The sequence below is a fragment of the Athalia rosae genome, chromosome 5, assembly GCF_917208135.1.
Source record: "Athalia rosae chromosome 5, iyAthRosa1.1, whole genome shotgun sequence".
Classification (NCBI taxonomy): domain Eukaryota; kingdom Metazoa; phylum Arthropoda; class Insecta; order Hymenoptera; family Athaliidae; genus Athalia; species Athalia rosae.
Window position 1 is genome coordinate 7,113,402 of NC_064030.1, and position 13,249 is coordinate 7,126,650.

The 13,249-nt window shown below is 36.6% G+C and overlaps 4 protein-coding genes across 6 annotated transcripts; 3 read left to right on the forward strand and 1 right to left on the reverse strand.

Moving 5' to 3' along the window:
* Positions 1-132: 132 nt before the first annotated feature.
* Positions 133-2,328, forward strand: LOC105685901 (tumor suppressor candidate 3). Its single transcript, XM_012400374.3, has 8 exons — positions 133-304; positions 610-788; positions 874-991; positions 1,095-1,235; positions 1,320-1,460; positions 1,549-1,699; positions 1,783-1,948; positions 2,016-2,328. Exons 1-8 carry the CDS (start codon positions 221-223, stop codon positions 2,029-2,031), a joined length of 996 nt encoding a protein of 331 aa, XP_012255797.1. The 5' UTR covers positions 133-220; the 3' UTR covers positions 2,032-2,328.
* On the reverse strand, positions 1,980-4,975 carry LOC105685902 (polyprenol reductase). Of its 2 annotated transcripts, none has more exons than XM_048655516.1 (6): positions 4,777-4,975; positions 3,691-4,131; positions 3,473-3,621; positions 3,163-3,351; positions 2,800-3,095; positions 1,980-2,679 (listed from the first exon to the last, which is right to left on the reverse strand). In XM_048655516.1, exons 2-6 carry the CDS (start codon positions 3,864-3,866, stop codon positions 2,587-2,589), a joined length of 903 nt encoding a protein of 300 aa, XP_048511473.1. In that variant the 5' UTR covers positions 3,867-4,131; positions 4,777-4,975; the 3' UTR covers positions 1,980-2,586. The 2 variants fall into 2 exon arrangements, with proteins under 2 accessions (XP_048511473.1, XP_048511472.1); XM_048655515.1 differs by having other exon boundaries at positions 4,618-4,975.
* A 168-nt stretch (positions 4,976-5,143) lies between these two features.
* Positions 5,144-11,538, forward strand: LOC105685899 (palmitoyltransferase Hip14). Of its 2 annotated transcripts, XM_012400373.3 has the most exons (10): positions 5,144-5,280; positions 5,561-5,707; positions 5,923-6,122; positions 6,206-6,415; positions 6,587-6,866; positions 7,236-7,436; positions 7,520-7,681; positions 7,767-7,923; positions 7,992-8,236; positions 8,332-11,538. In XM_012400373.3, the coding sequence occupies exons 2-10, from the start codon at positions 5,570-5,572 to the stop codon at positions 8,566-8,568; spliced, it is 1,830 nt and encodes a 609-aa protein (XP_012255796.1). In that variant the 5' UTR covers positions 5,144-5,280; positions 5,561-5,569; the 3' UTR covers positions 8,569-11,538. The 2 variants fall into 2 exon arrangements, with proteins under 2 accessions (XP_012255796.1, XP_012255795.1); XM_012400372.3 differs by having other exon boundaries at positions 5,181-5,707.
* A 255-nt stretch (positions 11,539-11,793) lies between these two features.
* LOC105685842 lies at positions 11,794-13,240 on the forward strand. The gene is made up of 6 exons (XM_020852292.2): positions 11,794-11,923; positions 12,030-12,228; positions 12,315-12,346; positions 12,419-12,549; positions 12,604-12,743; positions 12,808-13,240. Exons 1-6 carry the CDS (start codon positions 11,794-11,796, stop codon positions 13,226-13,228), a joined length of 1,053 nt encoding a protein of 350 aa, XP_020707951.2. The 3' UTR covers positions 13,229-13,240.
* Positions 13,241-13,249: the final 9 nt, after the last annotated feature.

The following is a 13,249-nucleotide window of genomic DNA, read 5'->3' on the forward strand; positions in this document are numbered from 1 at the left end:
ATAATCTTTAGTTAACATTGGAATAAGCTTGATAAAAACTTGATATGCAATATCATTTGCGGCTCTTTTGAAATGAAACTCGAATCGATCAAGTTGTAATCGAACAGAGTTCTCGATTTCGCGTGGAACGAACCCTGTACAAACTGAGCCTGTCGTCTTGAATGTGTAGACGTGTCTCCAAAGGTTGGAACTACAGAAAATTGGTTCTCAATATTTAAAAATGAAGTGTACATTTTATTTAACTCTTCTGAGCTTAGCTTGTTTGTACTTGAGTCATGTTAATGCGCAATATAAAACAAAGAACGTAAGTAACATACGACTACAGTTAGTATCAAGTGTGTTTGAATACCGTTTTTCAGTTGACAAGCATACCCGATACTGCGGTCTTCTGTAATTTGATTTATTACCGTACTGCTCTAGTATTTTTACAGAGCATTAGTATTGCTAACAAGTGTAGTGGTAGCTCATTTTTCTTGAAGTATTTATTTGATGGGTTTGTTGCATATGTGTAACCTTAAAGTTATGATATCGGTCTGAACCCTATGAGAGACAAAAAATGATTAAGCGCCCATACAACTCATATCTTCATAATTCAGAGATTATTTTCAGAGCCAGGGTCCCTCCCTAAGTGAGCGTGTACAACAATTAAGTGAAATGGCTATGAAAAAGCCGGTACTTAGGTTCAATGGCGGAAAATTTAAGGAGTTTGTCAAGACTACTCCCAGGAATTATTCTGTCATTGTCATGTTCACAGCAATGGCACCACAGCGGCAGTGTCAAATTTGCAGGTGAATTATCAAATACTCTAATACTTGTACGTATCTATATAATTGTTACCTACAATAGCATCTTAGTATTATCAACGTTTTTCAGACATGCGAGTGACGAATTCACAGTTGTAGCAAATTCTTTCCGATATTCCCAGTCATACTCGAACAAACTATTTTTCGCAGTTGTTGACTTCGATGAAGGTTCTGATGTTTTTCAAATGGTGAGGCAAACGTTGTTGCATCTTACTCTATACTTAGCTACTTGGCAAATTTTTCAATTCACTCATTATTTGTGTAATTCTAAATGGTAAACACTCTTTACAGATGCGTTTGAATACAGCACCAGTTTATATACATTTCCCACCTAAGGGTAAACCAAAATCAACTGATACTATGGATATTCAGAGAGTTGGATTTGCGGCTGAGGCTATTGCTAAATGGATCTCAGAACGAACAGATATCCAAGTATGTTGGAAATTAATCCAGTTGCATTCGAATCTTGGAGCCTGTTCCTATCCATTACTGTTTATTAAACTTTTTTTCCAACAGATTAGGGTGTTCAGACCACCAAATCACTCTGGCACAGTGGCTGTTGTGATGTTGTTGGTATTGATCGGTGGATTCTTGTATCTCAGGCGCAATAATTTGGACTTTATCTACAACAAGACGATATGGGGCCTTAATGCTCTGGTAAAATGTTTTACTATGAAAGATCAACATATCCAACAACTTTGCAATTTCTTTGCATTATATTATTACTCTCGCTTTGTGATTACAGTTCTTCACATTTGCGATGGTCTCAGGACAAATGTGGAACCATATTAGAGGGCCCCCATTTATCCACAAATCACAAAATGGGGCAGTTGCTTACATCCATGGATCCTCACAGGGACAATTTGTCCTTGAAACTTACATAGTCATGGTTCTTAGTATCCTTTGGAAAAAAGAAATTCATGAATCAATGTCAGACGTTCTATTCCAAAAAACGTTTTTTCCTAACACAATATTATAGATGGTGCCGTGGTATTGGGAATGATTTTAATGACAGAAGCTGCAGCTCGAAAGGGAGATGTTAGGAAGCGAAGAATTTTTGCTGTCATCGGCTTAGGTCTAGTCGCGGTTTTCTTCAGTTTGATTCTCTCTATCTTCAGGAATAAGGCTCAAGGATACCCATACAGGTATGTTTAGAATTAAGCACTGATAATGATATGTTGTTAATGATCGATAATATTTTTTTATTCACAGCCTTCTGTTCAAGTAAAAAATCTCTGGCATATTCGATGGCAAACCATCCCTCCGAATACCAACACTTAGCAATAAATGATCGTTGCGATTCTGATAGATATACCATTCATAAAGTAATATCATGACAAAACAATATCAAATGTATGAAAAGCCCAAGACTCCTCAGCCGAAAATTTCTTCGTGCTTTACAGGGAATCCAGCATCGCATTACATTTTTAATTTTTGCACATGTTTATCTGTATGATAACGATGATGAATCTGAATTCCATACATCCACTGCATGGAGATAATAAATTGCAACATTTCGACGTTATTTTTAGAAATATTTTCTTTATATGTTCAGCCTTTTCCTCCTCTCGTAGTAATAGAAAAACTAACAAGTATTATAAATTTTGGAAGATTTTCGCACCAGAAATTATAGTCTGTCAGGCTATGTGGAATCCCCAGCTGACCCCAAAGATGATGACTCAAGTCAGTCTGAGCCACGTGAAAAATCCATAAACTTCTACCAACAATAATAACTTTCTATGGATACATAAAGATGGTAATAAATAATTAATTTACGATGTTTTCACAATATCCCAGGTACCAAAGCTTTCTTCTCTTTTGGATAATCTTCGAATGTTTCAACGTACCACCAATGTCCAAGCAGACCAGTTACAATCTGGGAAATTAATGTCATCGTTTATAATTTGAATTGGCTAACATTCATAATTTGGTACAAAACAACATTCAATCTGGTTGAAAATGAATTCATAGTCGAAAATAAATCCTGCATTCTCACCTGGTTCATGAGCACCCAAGCAAATATGTAATGATATGTTGAGCTATTCCATAGGATAAGCATAAGCATAAAATACATCAAAATTTCAGTTGATTGCAGTGGAGAAGAAATATAATCAAACAGACCACCCTTAGGTAGTTTGTGCTCGAAAGTAATGACTTCACCCTTTTTATTTCTACGCAGATTTGCAAGAATTATATTACAGCTAAGCTGTTTGTATGATGCCCACAAAAATATAACAGAACAGCAATAGTGAAGATATGTCAACCTATCCCAGTTCATAGTGAATTCCGATTCTGAAATAACAATGTGATAAAATTATTTGGAATCATTGATTTAGGACTAAGAGAAAACATTGTATGCCTTTGAAAAATCCTTGCGACTCTCCAACCACAGACACAAGAGTACCGATATAATGCAAATAACCCAGGAGGTAGTGTCCTAGACTAATCTTTCCACTACTGAAGATGCAGACGTAATGTGTTTCATAAAAACGTTTCCAACACTGGATTGTTATCAGGAATAAAGCTAATATTGTGTGCTCCGGTGCAACTGGAACAAGAATTAATTTATTCTTTAAATCAAATCAACCCTCAAGATGGTAGCAACCAGGTAAGTTTATGAAATGCAAATTTCACAAATTCTATGTATATTCCTAACAAGAGAGACTTACCCAATACTTTCCTGTTTGCTCCCAAAAGGATATCCAAAATTTGCTGCAGATGATTTGGTACACTGCCTATACCTAAGTAGGTCCATAACGCAATAAACAGCACATAAGATGATAAGGGAGCCCCAAATTCATAAAAATGCTTAAACCACCTGATGATTGAATGAGACATGAAAAACTATCATAATTAGGCAATGCATAATTATGTTGCATGATATTACCTTTTAGGAACTTCAATTTCAGGAACTATTGAGCTTTTTCCTTTGGCAGCATACCTACCATATTTGATCAGGTTTGTAATTGCTAGTGGTAGATATGGTTCTGCTATCTTAACTATAATGCACATTAATGTAACAGTAATTGCATTGAATGTGAAAATTAATTTGATCAAGTTCATCTCTATTATTTGTTTCAAAATAATATTTTTTCCCAGAGTGCCTTTTTGCGTTCACCAGTTAATTAAAAAGTTGGACAGTATTGTCTTCTACACCTTATAGCTTCAACTGTAACACTTGTTGGCAAACGAATGTCTAGTTGGTAAAGACTAACTGTACTTTACGATGGGTATGATTATTTCTGTTTTTAAGTAGTACAGGCTTTCACTTATTGCAATCATAAAACTACTAGGTGCATCACATCAGGAATGATGGTGTTCCTGGTATCTATAGAAGAAAACACGTATTACTGGCACAACAATTTCCGAACAAACATAATTACGCAAATTTTTAAGTGATACAAGTTGGATAAATGAAGCACAGTATACGTGGAAATGCATAAATTGTTACAAAATTTTGGAATAGGGAAATGTCAGGAGTATTTAATCTCGTTCAAGAGATTAAGTTGAAACATTTTTTCAGACTTGTTCGTAGAAAGTTGCACTGTGTAGTGACGTTATTTACGTCTGTAAATAGCTGGGAAAATGAATAAATTATCTATTCACGTGCACGTGCTTTGAAAATGCATCCAGCTGTCAGAAAGTTCTGCAGTCTGTCAGCACCTGGTCTTGTAATTTGGTCTGCACTTTTCTGCCCAAGGCTGGCAAAAAAAATTAGATCGGTCATTGACCAACATTATCAGTTATTCGAATATCAACCAACGATGTGAAAAAACCATTCGCGAACTAGCTCACGACCTGATGCATAACCTACATTTACTGCAGCTGTAGAACTGTGTTAATACGCAAATGAAAACGCTGGGAGTAGCGTAGTGCGTACGGTACTTCGAAGGATCCGTTTTACCAAAGAGACACATCCTCATTTCACACAAACAGATAATTGATCTTCAATGAATTTAACAAGAAAAAATACCCATTTATTGTTAGGTGCCTTCTGATTCCTTACGACTTCATAGACAAATTGATTACGCTTTGAGCTCAGAAGTCCAAATCAGATAACTTGACTGCACGCGACCTACACCTCGAAATCAAAAAGTAACTGTGTTGGAGGAATAGATTTCACTAATGTTTAATTTTCGGCCGCAGAAATCGAACGAACTCGAAATCTGATTCGCTGTAGTCCAAGGTTTACGGCTTTACCCTTGTAGGTATACAAATCGAAGAGGGTAGGTTCCGTTGCGCATTGGCTTGCGTTGGAACCATGTTGGAACGAGGAAAAGGTGAACCCCATACCTGTGGATAGACAGAGACACTGAAGCAGGGCGAGAGGGAGAGCGAGTGACATGCGACACAGAGTACCGGCGCCCCACCCCTTTCCGATTCATGTCATCGTAAACGTAGTTTTGTTTTTGATCTCAAACTCGAGTTCATTGCGGTGCAATGGGCGAACAATAACGAAAGGGTCATCCCACGTTGAGTAAGCATCTGGTTTCCTCAGCTTACTGCTTTTATTTCATCCTCGAAATCGACTTCAACATTTTTTCATCGTCCAATTTTAAATCACATAACCTGCGACGTTGTTACATGTAGATTCGTAGTTGTGTGGAGTACTAGTAGTGGGTGGTAGTGGTAAAAGTGTAGCAGACAGTAATCACAGTAGTGGTTGCTCTTTCTACAATTAACTATGTGTAGTGATTGTGACTTGTAGTTCTTGTGATGTGATCATCAAACGTGAATCAATAACACATTTGAATTAGGTGCACAGGATGTACGCCCTTCAAATGCAAACTGCCTGCCAGGGCGAAGGCAGCGGCGAACCAGAAGATCCTAGCAGTAGTCAGCAAGAGCCGACTAGACCTGCAGTTCAAGATTGTAGTGCGTATGACATTGTCCGGGCCACGCAGGTAATTTTCATACTATAAATCAAGCGTTACTCTACCTCTTGATTCTGAAAACAAATTTTTATAACAGCTATATTACCTATGCTCTAATAGGTTCATCTTATCTTCCTTTGTACAATGACTTGCATGACATAAATCTTAAACCTTTTTTTAATAAGAATTTGGCAGTTGGTACTCAGCACTTAGGATTATTAATTGAAATGTTTGTATGTTTGCAGTATGGCGCTCTTGAACGAGTTACTGAGTTAGTAGAAGCTGGAGCAAATGTAAATCAGCCAGATTCGGAGACAGTCACACTGCTGCATTGGGCTTCAATCAATAATCGCAAAGAGATAGTAAAATATCTTATAGCTAATGGAGCAATTGTTGATGCTGTGGGTGGAGAACTAGCCTCCACTCCACTACATTGGGCAACGAGGTCATTTTCTGATCCATGAACATCCTATTATCATTGTTGCACGATCTATTGCATCCTTCTGTATGATAAATTTGTTTTTTCAGGCAAGGTCATTTACCAACGGTTGTATTATTGATGAGGGCAGGAGCTGATCCCTCTTTAAGGGACTCTGAAGGGTTTTCATGTATCCATTTGGCTGCTCAGTTTGGTCATACAGCTATTGTAGCATATCTAGTCGCAAAAGGAGTGAATCCGAATATGCCTGATAGAAGCGCCATGACACCTCTGATGTGGAGTGCTTACAAAGTTAACAGGTGATTATCCAAGCCTTTAAAAGTACAGATAACATAATGGATGGTTTAAGCATCATTTTTGCTTAGTCTTAAGATACATGAATAGAAAATCGGGCTAGTCATCAATGTTCTTAATATCTCCTGGCATAACTTATTATGGTAGGCATAACAATGAATTATATCACTTTACAGTCTAGATCCAACCCGTTTGCTATTAACCTTGGGTGCGTCACATTCACTCACAGACAATCTCCATGGTAATACAGCCTTGCATTGGGCGATAATAGCAAAAAACAATACGGCAATATCGACTCTAGTGCACAATGGAGCATCCCTTGATGTTCCCAACTTTCAAAATGAAACGCCTCAAAGCTTGTTGAGTCCGCATATCGGAGCCGTTTGGCTTGGTCACAAAATCAGTCAAGAAATCAAAGAGAAGCAAGGACGTGCAAGAGCATGGTGTAGGGATAAGGTATGCAATATTATCTCGACAATTTATATTATATATACACATAACTAATCTTGAAGAATCTCTGCTCTAAACAAGCTGTAATTATTAGTTAGAAGGTCATTGATATGCCTTCCATGTACCCAAGTTATGAAACAAGTACCACTTCAACTCTATGCGAGGTACGATAACTATTCTGAATTGGTTTTTCTCTCTCAATTACTGTTGATTATTCTTGTCATGCGACAGATGTTAAAGAGTCAGAGTTCTTGATGGGGCCATAAGAGAATTGATGAATTTCAAGTGATCGACAACAATTCTATTGGCACTTATTTAGCATTTTAGGTTGAACACGGACTCTGTATTTTAATATCATTATTCAACTGATTCCAGAGATTGAGATGGTACTGTATGGTTAGCACTCCATTCATCGTTTTTTATATTATCGGATTAGTCTTACAAAGTGGATTCGACTATTTAGCAAAACTGGGTGCCTTTCTCACCATCTACATAGCCGTCTACCTAGCAAATCACTTTCTGTTCGATGAACGACTTTTTCACATTTTACCAATGTCCATCTATCTTGCAACGAAGGTAAATTCGAATCAAATGAAGGTTTTACCTGAAATACAATAACCTGATTATAGACATTCACCAATACGGAAATTATTCTGCAGATCTGGATATACATAACATGGATATTTTGGTTGGGAGTACATGCAGCCTGGTACTTGTGGCTGATGCTTGTTGTTGGATCTGTTCCTTTGTGGACATGCTTTTTACAATCATGGAGGGGGAACCCAGGCGTGATTACAGCTACGCAAGAAGATAAATTGAATGTATGTACAGCTGTGATGCAGAATTAATGCTGAGCGAAAAAAAGTGAAAAACATTCAACTTATTACCGCAATATACTTATTCCAGACAATTGTTGAGCTAGCAGAATCTGGTGGTTTCGAACCACAATGGTTTTGTAGCAGCTGCTTAGTCAGAAGACCGATGCGTTCAAAGCACTGTTCTTCATGTGATCGCTGCGTTGCTCGATTCGATCACCATTGTCCCTGGGTGAACAATTGCATTGGTAAGTATCTGGATTACGCTCTAATTATTGTAAAGAAGGTGTATAACAAAATTAATTTCCTGATCTAGGTGCAAACAACCACAAATATTTCCTTGGATTCTTGGCATCTCTATTAGGTCTATGTATCGTAGTATTATCAGCCAGTGTGCAATACTGGCAGTTTGAGTGCTGGACAAATTTGACCAATGGTCATAGCCCAGATAACTACTTGGCAGCGGCAGCAACATGTGACCCATGGGTAGCTTGGGTATCTGCAAATACAGCACTTCATTCCTTTTGGGTGGGAACGTTATTGGCTTGCCAGTGTTATCAGGTAATCTTTATCAACCGATGTGCAATAATCAAGTTGGTTGATGTGGTCAGCCAACATTTTTATTCTGTATCACATCAATATATATTTGTTTTCAGATTATGGTGCTCGGCATGACAACGAATGAACGTATGAATGCAGGCCGATACAAGCATTTCAAACAAGGTAATCCATTTCATAGAGGCGCAATACAAAATGCTGCTGATTTTTGCGGCGTAAGTTTCTGTGGGGTAAAAGCAAAGCCCAGCTCAGATTGGTTACACAGCTTTGAATTGAAGCAGAGTATAGAAAAATTGCCGTTGCTTGCGGCAAAAGATAATTATCAATATGTGTAAGATGATTAATAATGGTTACGGTGTGTTGTAAGATTATTATCGAGCATTGTTATTACTATTGAGAGTTATCAGATGCTGATATGCCATATCAATCATGCCTGTGGCTATTCTATAGTACCAAAGAGTTACTATGAGAAAATAAAAAGTAGGTAACTTGTTATTATTGGAGGCTTCGTAAGATAAAGCGTGTCTTATTTGCACATTTACGGCACTTGAATTGAGGAAATTTTATTTCGTTTCTTCCATAAATATCAAAGATACTACTAGATTTATTTTTTTATTAGTGAATACCATTTTATACCTTTCCCACGCTACTTGTAAAGGAGCTTGCATTCAATTCTTCCATGGTCTGAACTAACATCGAGAACACGTTTTAAGCGATTTCCAAAAATTGCATGATGTCTACCATTTAGTTTGAGTTATGGGCTTAAAATGAGGCAAAGGTGTTACATTTGTACTTTTTTTAATTATTTGTAGGGCTCGACTCTAGCTCAATTCAATCAGTGATCCATAAAGTTGATGAACAAATATTTTTATTCACGTAGATCGCCATAACGAGTAACATCCCCGCTCGCCGTGTGCCATTACTTGTGAGCCACCTTGTATTTACTTGTGTATCTAATATTATGTCACATACCAAAAGTGAATATGAATTATCACTACAATTATTTTTACTTATAATTTTGCTACAATAATTTGTAAATATCATTTAATATCTCCCATCTTATTATACATTGAGAAGTAAGCATGGTTTACAAGAATTGTGATAAATATTAACAATTAAATGTCGCAACATTTTTTGCAATAATTCTCATCTCGGGTCTAAAGAGAAGATTGAATTAGAATTAGCGATTGGTTCGACATTAATACAATAACTTATTTCAACGAATATCATCGTTCGAACTACTTGATTTAGTTTCTCACGTTACGAGGATATGAACGGGTGCAGTTGTTCTATTGCGGTGTACGCAAAAACTAATTATAAGCAAAACAAGTGTGGGATCCCAATATTGATCCATTTTCAAATACGCTTTGCAATAAATATAAAAATAATTCCTTGCTATCATAGGTAATTGCTCGTGGTCGTGTTAAAATGAATTTTAACTAAATCCATGGCGTTACATGGAATTATTTTTCGAAAGATTATTATTTGGCTTACATTCCGATGTCCAGATTAACATTAGTAGCCATTGCTACTCACAATTTGAATCACTGTAATTCCTTTGATATCAAAAACATAGATGATTGTCTAGTATTATTGAATAGCAGTAAAATATTGAAATATTGTTTATATTTTAGCTGTTAAATATTTCTTGTAACTTCTGGCTCGCTTTATTAATTCTAAGAAATATGCTATTGTCCTCGTGTGTACATTACATTTTTACAATGTCTATTACTAACCACGCTATCTGACTGTTAATGCGATATTTATGGGAATGGCTCTCTCGATAGTGTGCCGTAGACATATTGTTTGCAATTGAACGATTAATACTTCCTTGTCGCAATCGATGTCTTAAGCATCATAGAAAATCATCGATGCCTGAAGAGTGCCCGCGTATGACTCGCTAATAACTGGGAGGAAAGTGTGAGTTTGCCTACCGTAACCCGTTGTAGCAATTTCGAAAGTACGAGCGCCGTGATGGAGGAAATATAAAAACAAAATTGATTATGAAAGAAAAATTGCTGATAGTTGAATTACTTTCATCCTAAAAATCATAAAAGAAGTTCACTAGCATCACAGCTTGGTATATTTTATCAATTGTTTCGTGAATGTTACTCTATCAAATGATTATACATGTTAGAGAATCCTAGAGTACTGTGTACGTCAACAGTTAATGATGTTAGACTGTCAACATGTGTAGAGAAATTATTGATTCACATTAGACTACGAATAGTTGAACAATAAAATTTCCAATATTAGGATGATAATAATATACGTATATACGTACGTACGTACATACATACATACATACATTACACGCATATATACATACCTACATACGCATTTTAATTTGCAGACGATCAATTTTCATAATAACGGGTGACGAAAAACTGATGTATGGATAATATTTTCATAAGGCTTATGATTACACTAGACGAGTTAGTCGAAAAATATCAATAATTTTCGGTACAAATTGAACGGGCTATTCGTAATGGAACGCGTACTGCAGTGATATTTTTCAAGAGTAATTTTTTAATTCTTACACATCGCACAAGATCAATTACTGATTATACTCTAGAATTGAACCAGCTCATGATTTAAAGCGACTCAAAAAGACTTGGACATTCATAAAACTGTGGATGGGGAATTCCACGTCATTTCGGCAAATCAAAAAAGTCACCCTCTTCAGTTTTTCTAGCGACTTTTTTTATGATAGCCTTGGTTCAAAACACTTGTGATTTCTTCAAATTTTTGAGTCTAACCGTTTTTGAGTTACGGCACCTACCAGCATTCAAACTCTACAAAAAGCTCGACAATAAAATTTAAAAAAAATTACAAAAGTGGCTATCATAATAACAAATAGTTGGAAAAATTGAAGAGGGTGATTTTTGTTGAATTGTCGAAATGACGTGAATGCTCCGTATACAAAATACAAGCGAGATAACAACACCCTATTACAATAATCAAGAGAACTTCCAGATTGGAGTATCTTGATTGAGAAAATAAATGACATGTAATTTTAATCACGATTTCTGAGGGTTCGGACGAACACGTATCAACATCATGATGTGCCCAAGCTCTCTATGCACATTCTAGATATTGAAATCATATGCAATAATTAAAGAGCAAGCAAAGATTAATGACATAATGTAATAGAATATAATAAACTTGCCGGTTGGAGGTATAGGGTTGTTAAATACCCTCCCCTTCTTTGTAAACTGATCTCAGTGAGGAGATTTTCAGAATACTTAATTGTACAATAAGTTGATATTAAGACTAAAATAAATGATTCACCTTGAAAAAGAAAACCAATATTGTTTTGTCAATTTTTACTCTATAATTTACAACGAACCCGTGAGAACTTGGTGGAAACAGTGCTCACAGTATATCGGATTACGGTGACATTTGAAAATGAATACCTTTGTTTCAATTTCAACTGTCTCTTTGACAGTTTGATTCAATTACTAGTTAATCGTTAATGTTATAATGAGTTATGTGTTATTTTAATTGCAGGTTCAATTAATTTATCCTTTAGTAAGTTTCTTTTATCACCGGCAATAATTATGGCCGTCGAAGATGAATGCCATTGCTCTGATACCTCTGAACCATCCAACCTGACTTCCGTACACACAGATATGAGTTCAATTATGAACTACCCTGAATTGAATAAGAACGGTGTAACACTTATTGAAAGTAGGGCTTAGTCCCGTCACATTTAATACTTGTCATATTGATTAGTGTTGGCTGCATATCTTTTTGAGATTAAATATTTTTCAACAAATTTTTTTTTTCCAATTAGAGTGTCTGTGCCGATCTGTCCAATGCCCGCCACCAGATAATGCACTAACACGACCAGTCAGAGAAGTTTCACCCCAAAGATATCAGGCCGATTATCAAGCGCCGTTACAAAATTACCCAAATTCAGAGCTCTCTACTCAACCCGTTGTTCAAAATAGACAAACTCCAGTGGCCTGTCATTGCCCTTACACATATAAGACGTCAGAGCCCATTATCACTCGTTGATTATTGCAATTTTATGTACATGTGTTGCATAGAATTTTAATTACGTATGATTTCCATACAGCAACGGACATAATGTACCAAAACAGGAGCAAGGTAAGATACAAGGGCCAATGATATGTGGTTTGATACCAAATAAATTTGATCCGATTGGGGGATGCATTTAAGATTTAGCGCAAGCACAGCAGCCTCTGAAAGAAAGGACGAATTTCAAATGGCCCCGGAGGCAAAGTCCAAAGCTAGGGGATAAGACGTTTCAAGTAAAAGTTAAGAAAAATCAATATCAGAACTATCCAAAGGTACGAAACACACCTTCAATATTCTTCGGATATCCTATAGTGAGTTCAATTTAGAGCTATGTGTGCTGTGAAATGTCGGAAGGAATACCTAAAAAACAAAAACGGGATCTTGAAAAATTACGGGCCCCAGGACACAATGTGGAGGACGGTTCAGAAAAGATAGACATATACTACTTTGATCACGGCAACTCGGCGTACGTTTTTAGGATAATATTCTGAAAAAATCCGACGTTTGTGGTATAAATACATTTTTCACAGATATTATCGCACGACTGATGCCCCGCCGATACTGGCAACAGAAAAATGCGCCGAACGAACTGATTACATAGCGACTCGTTTCTGGGCTGAAATATTCGGAACGATTCACATAGGAATCGCTTTTGTAACCGCCTTCATACTACAGCTCATCCGATTTCTTCTCTTTAGTATAGTTAGACCTCTTACCGTGGGAATAGTGCAGCTGATCGCGGATTACTTCATAAAACCAGCTTTATCGATATTATTCAATGCGTTGATACAGCCAGTACTGATACTATTGTACAACATAGCTACCTCTTTCAGAGATCTTTGCGAGCCTGTAGCTGAAGGGATAGGTTTCTTCTTAAGAGAGATAGCTCAGCTATTCAGAGCCTTCAGAATTGTCGAAGTCAACAATTCCACTACTAAGAACTGTTCCTGATGAAATCTGAAACTAGTTATG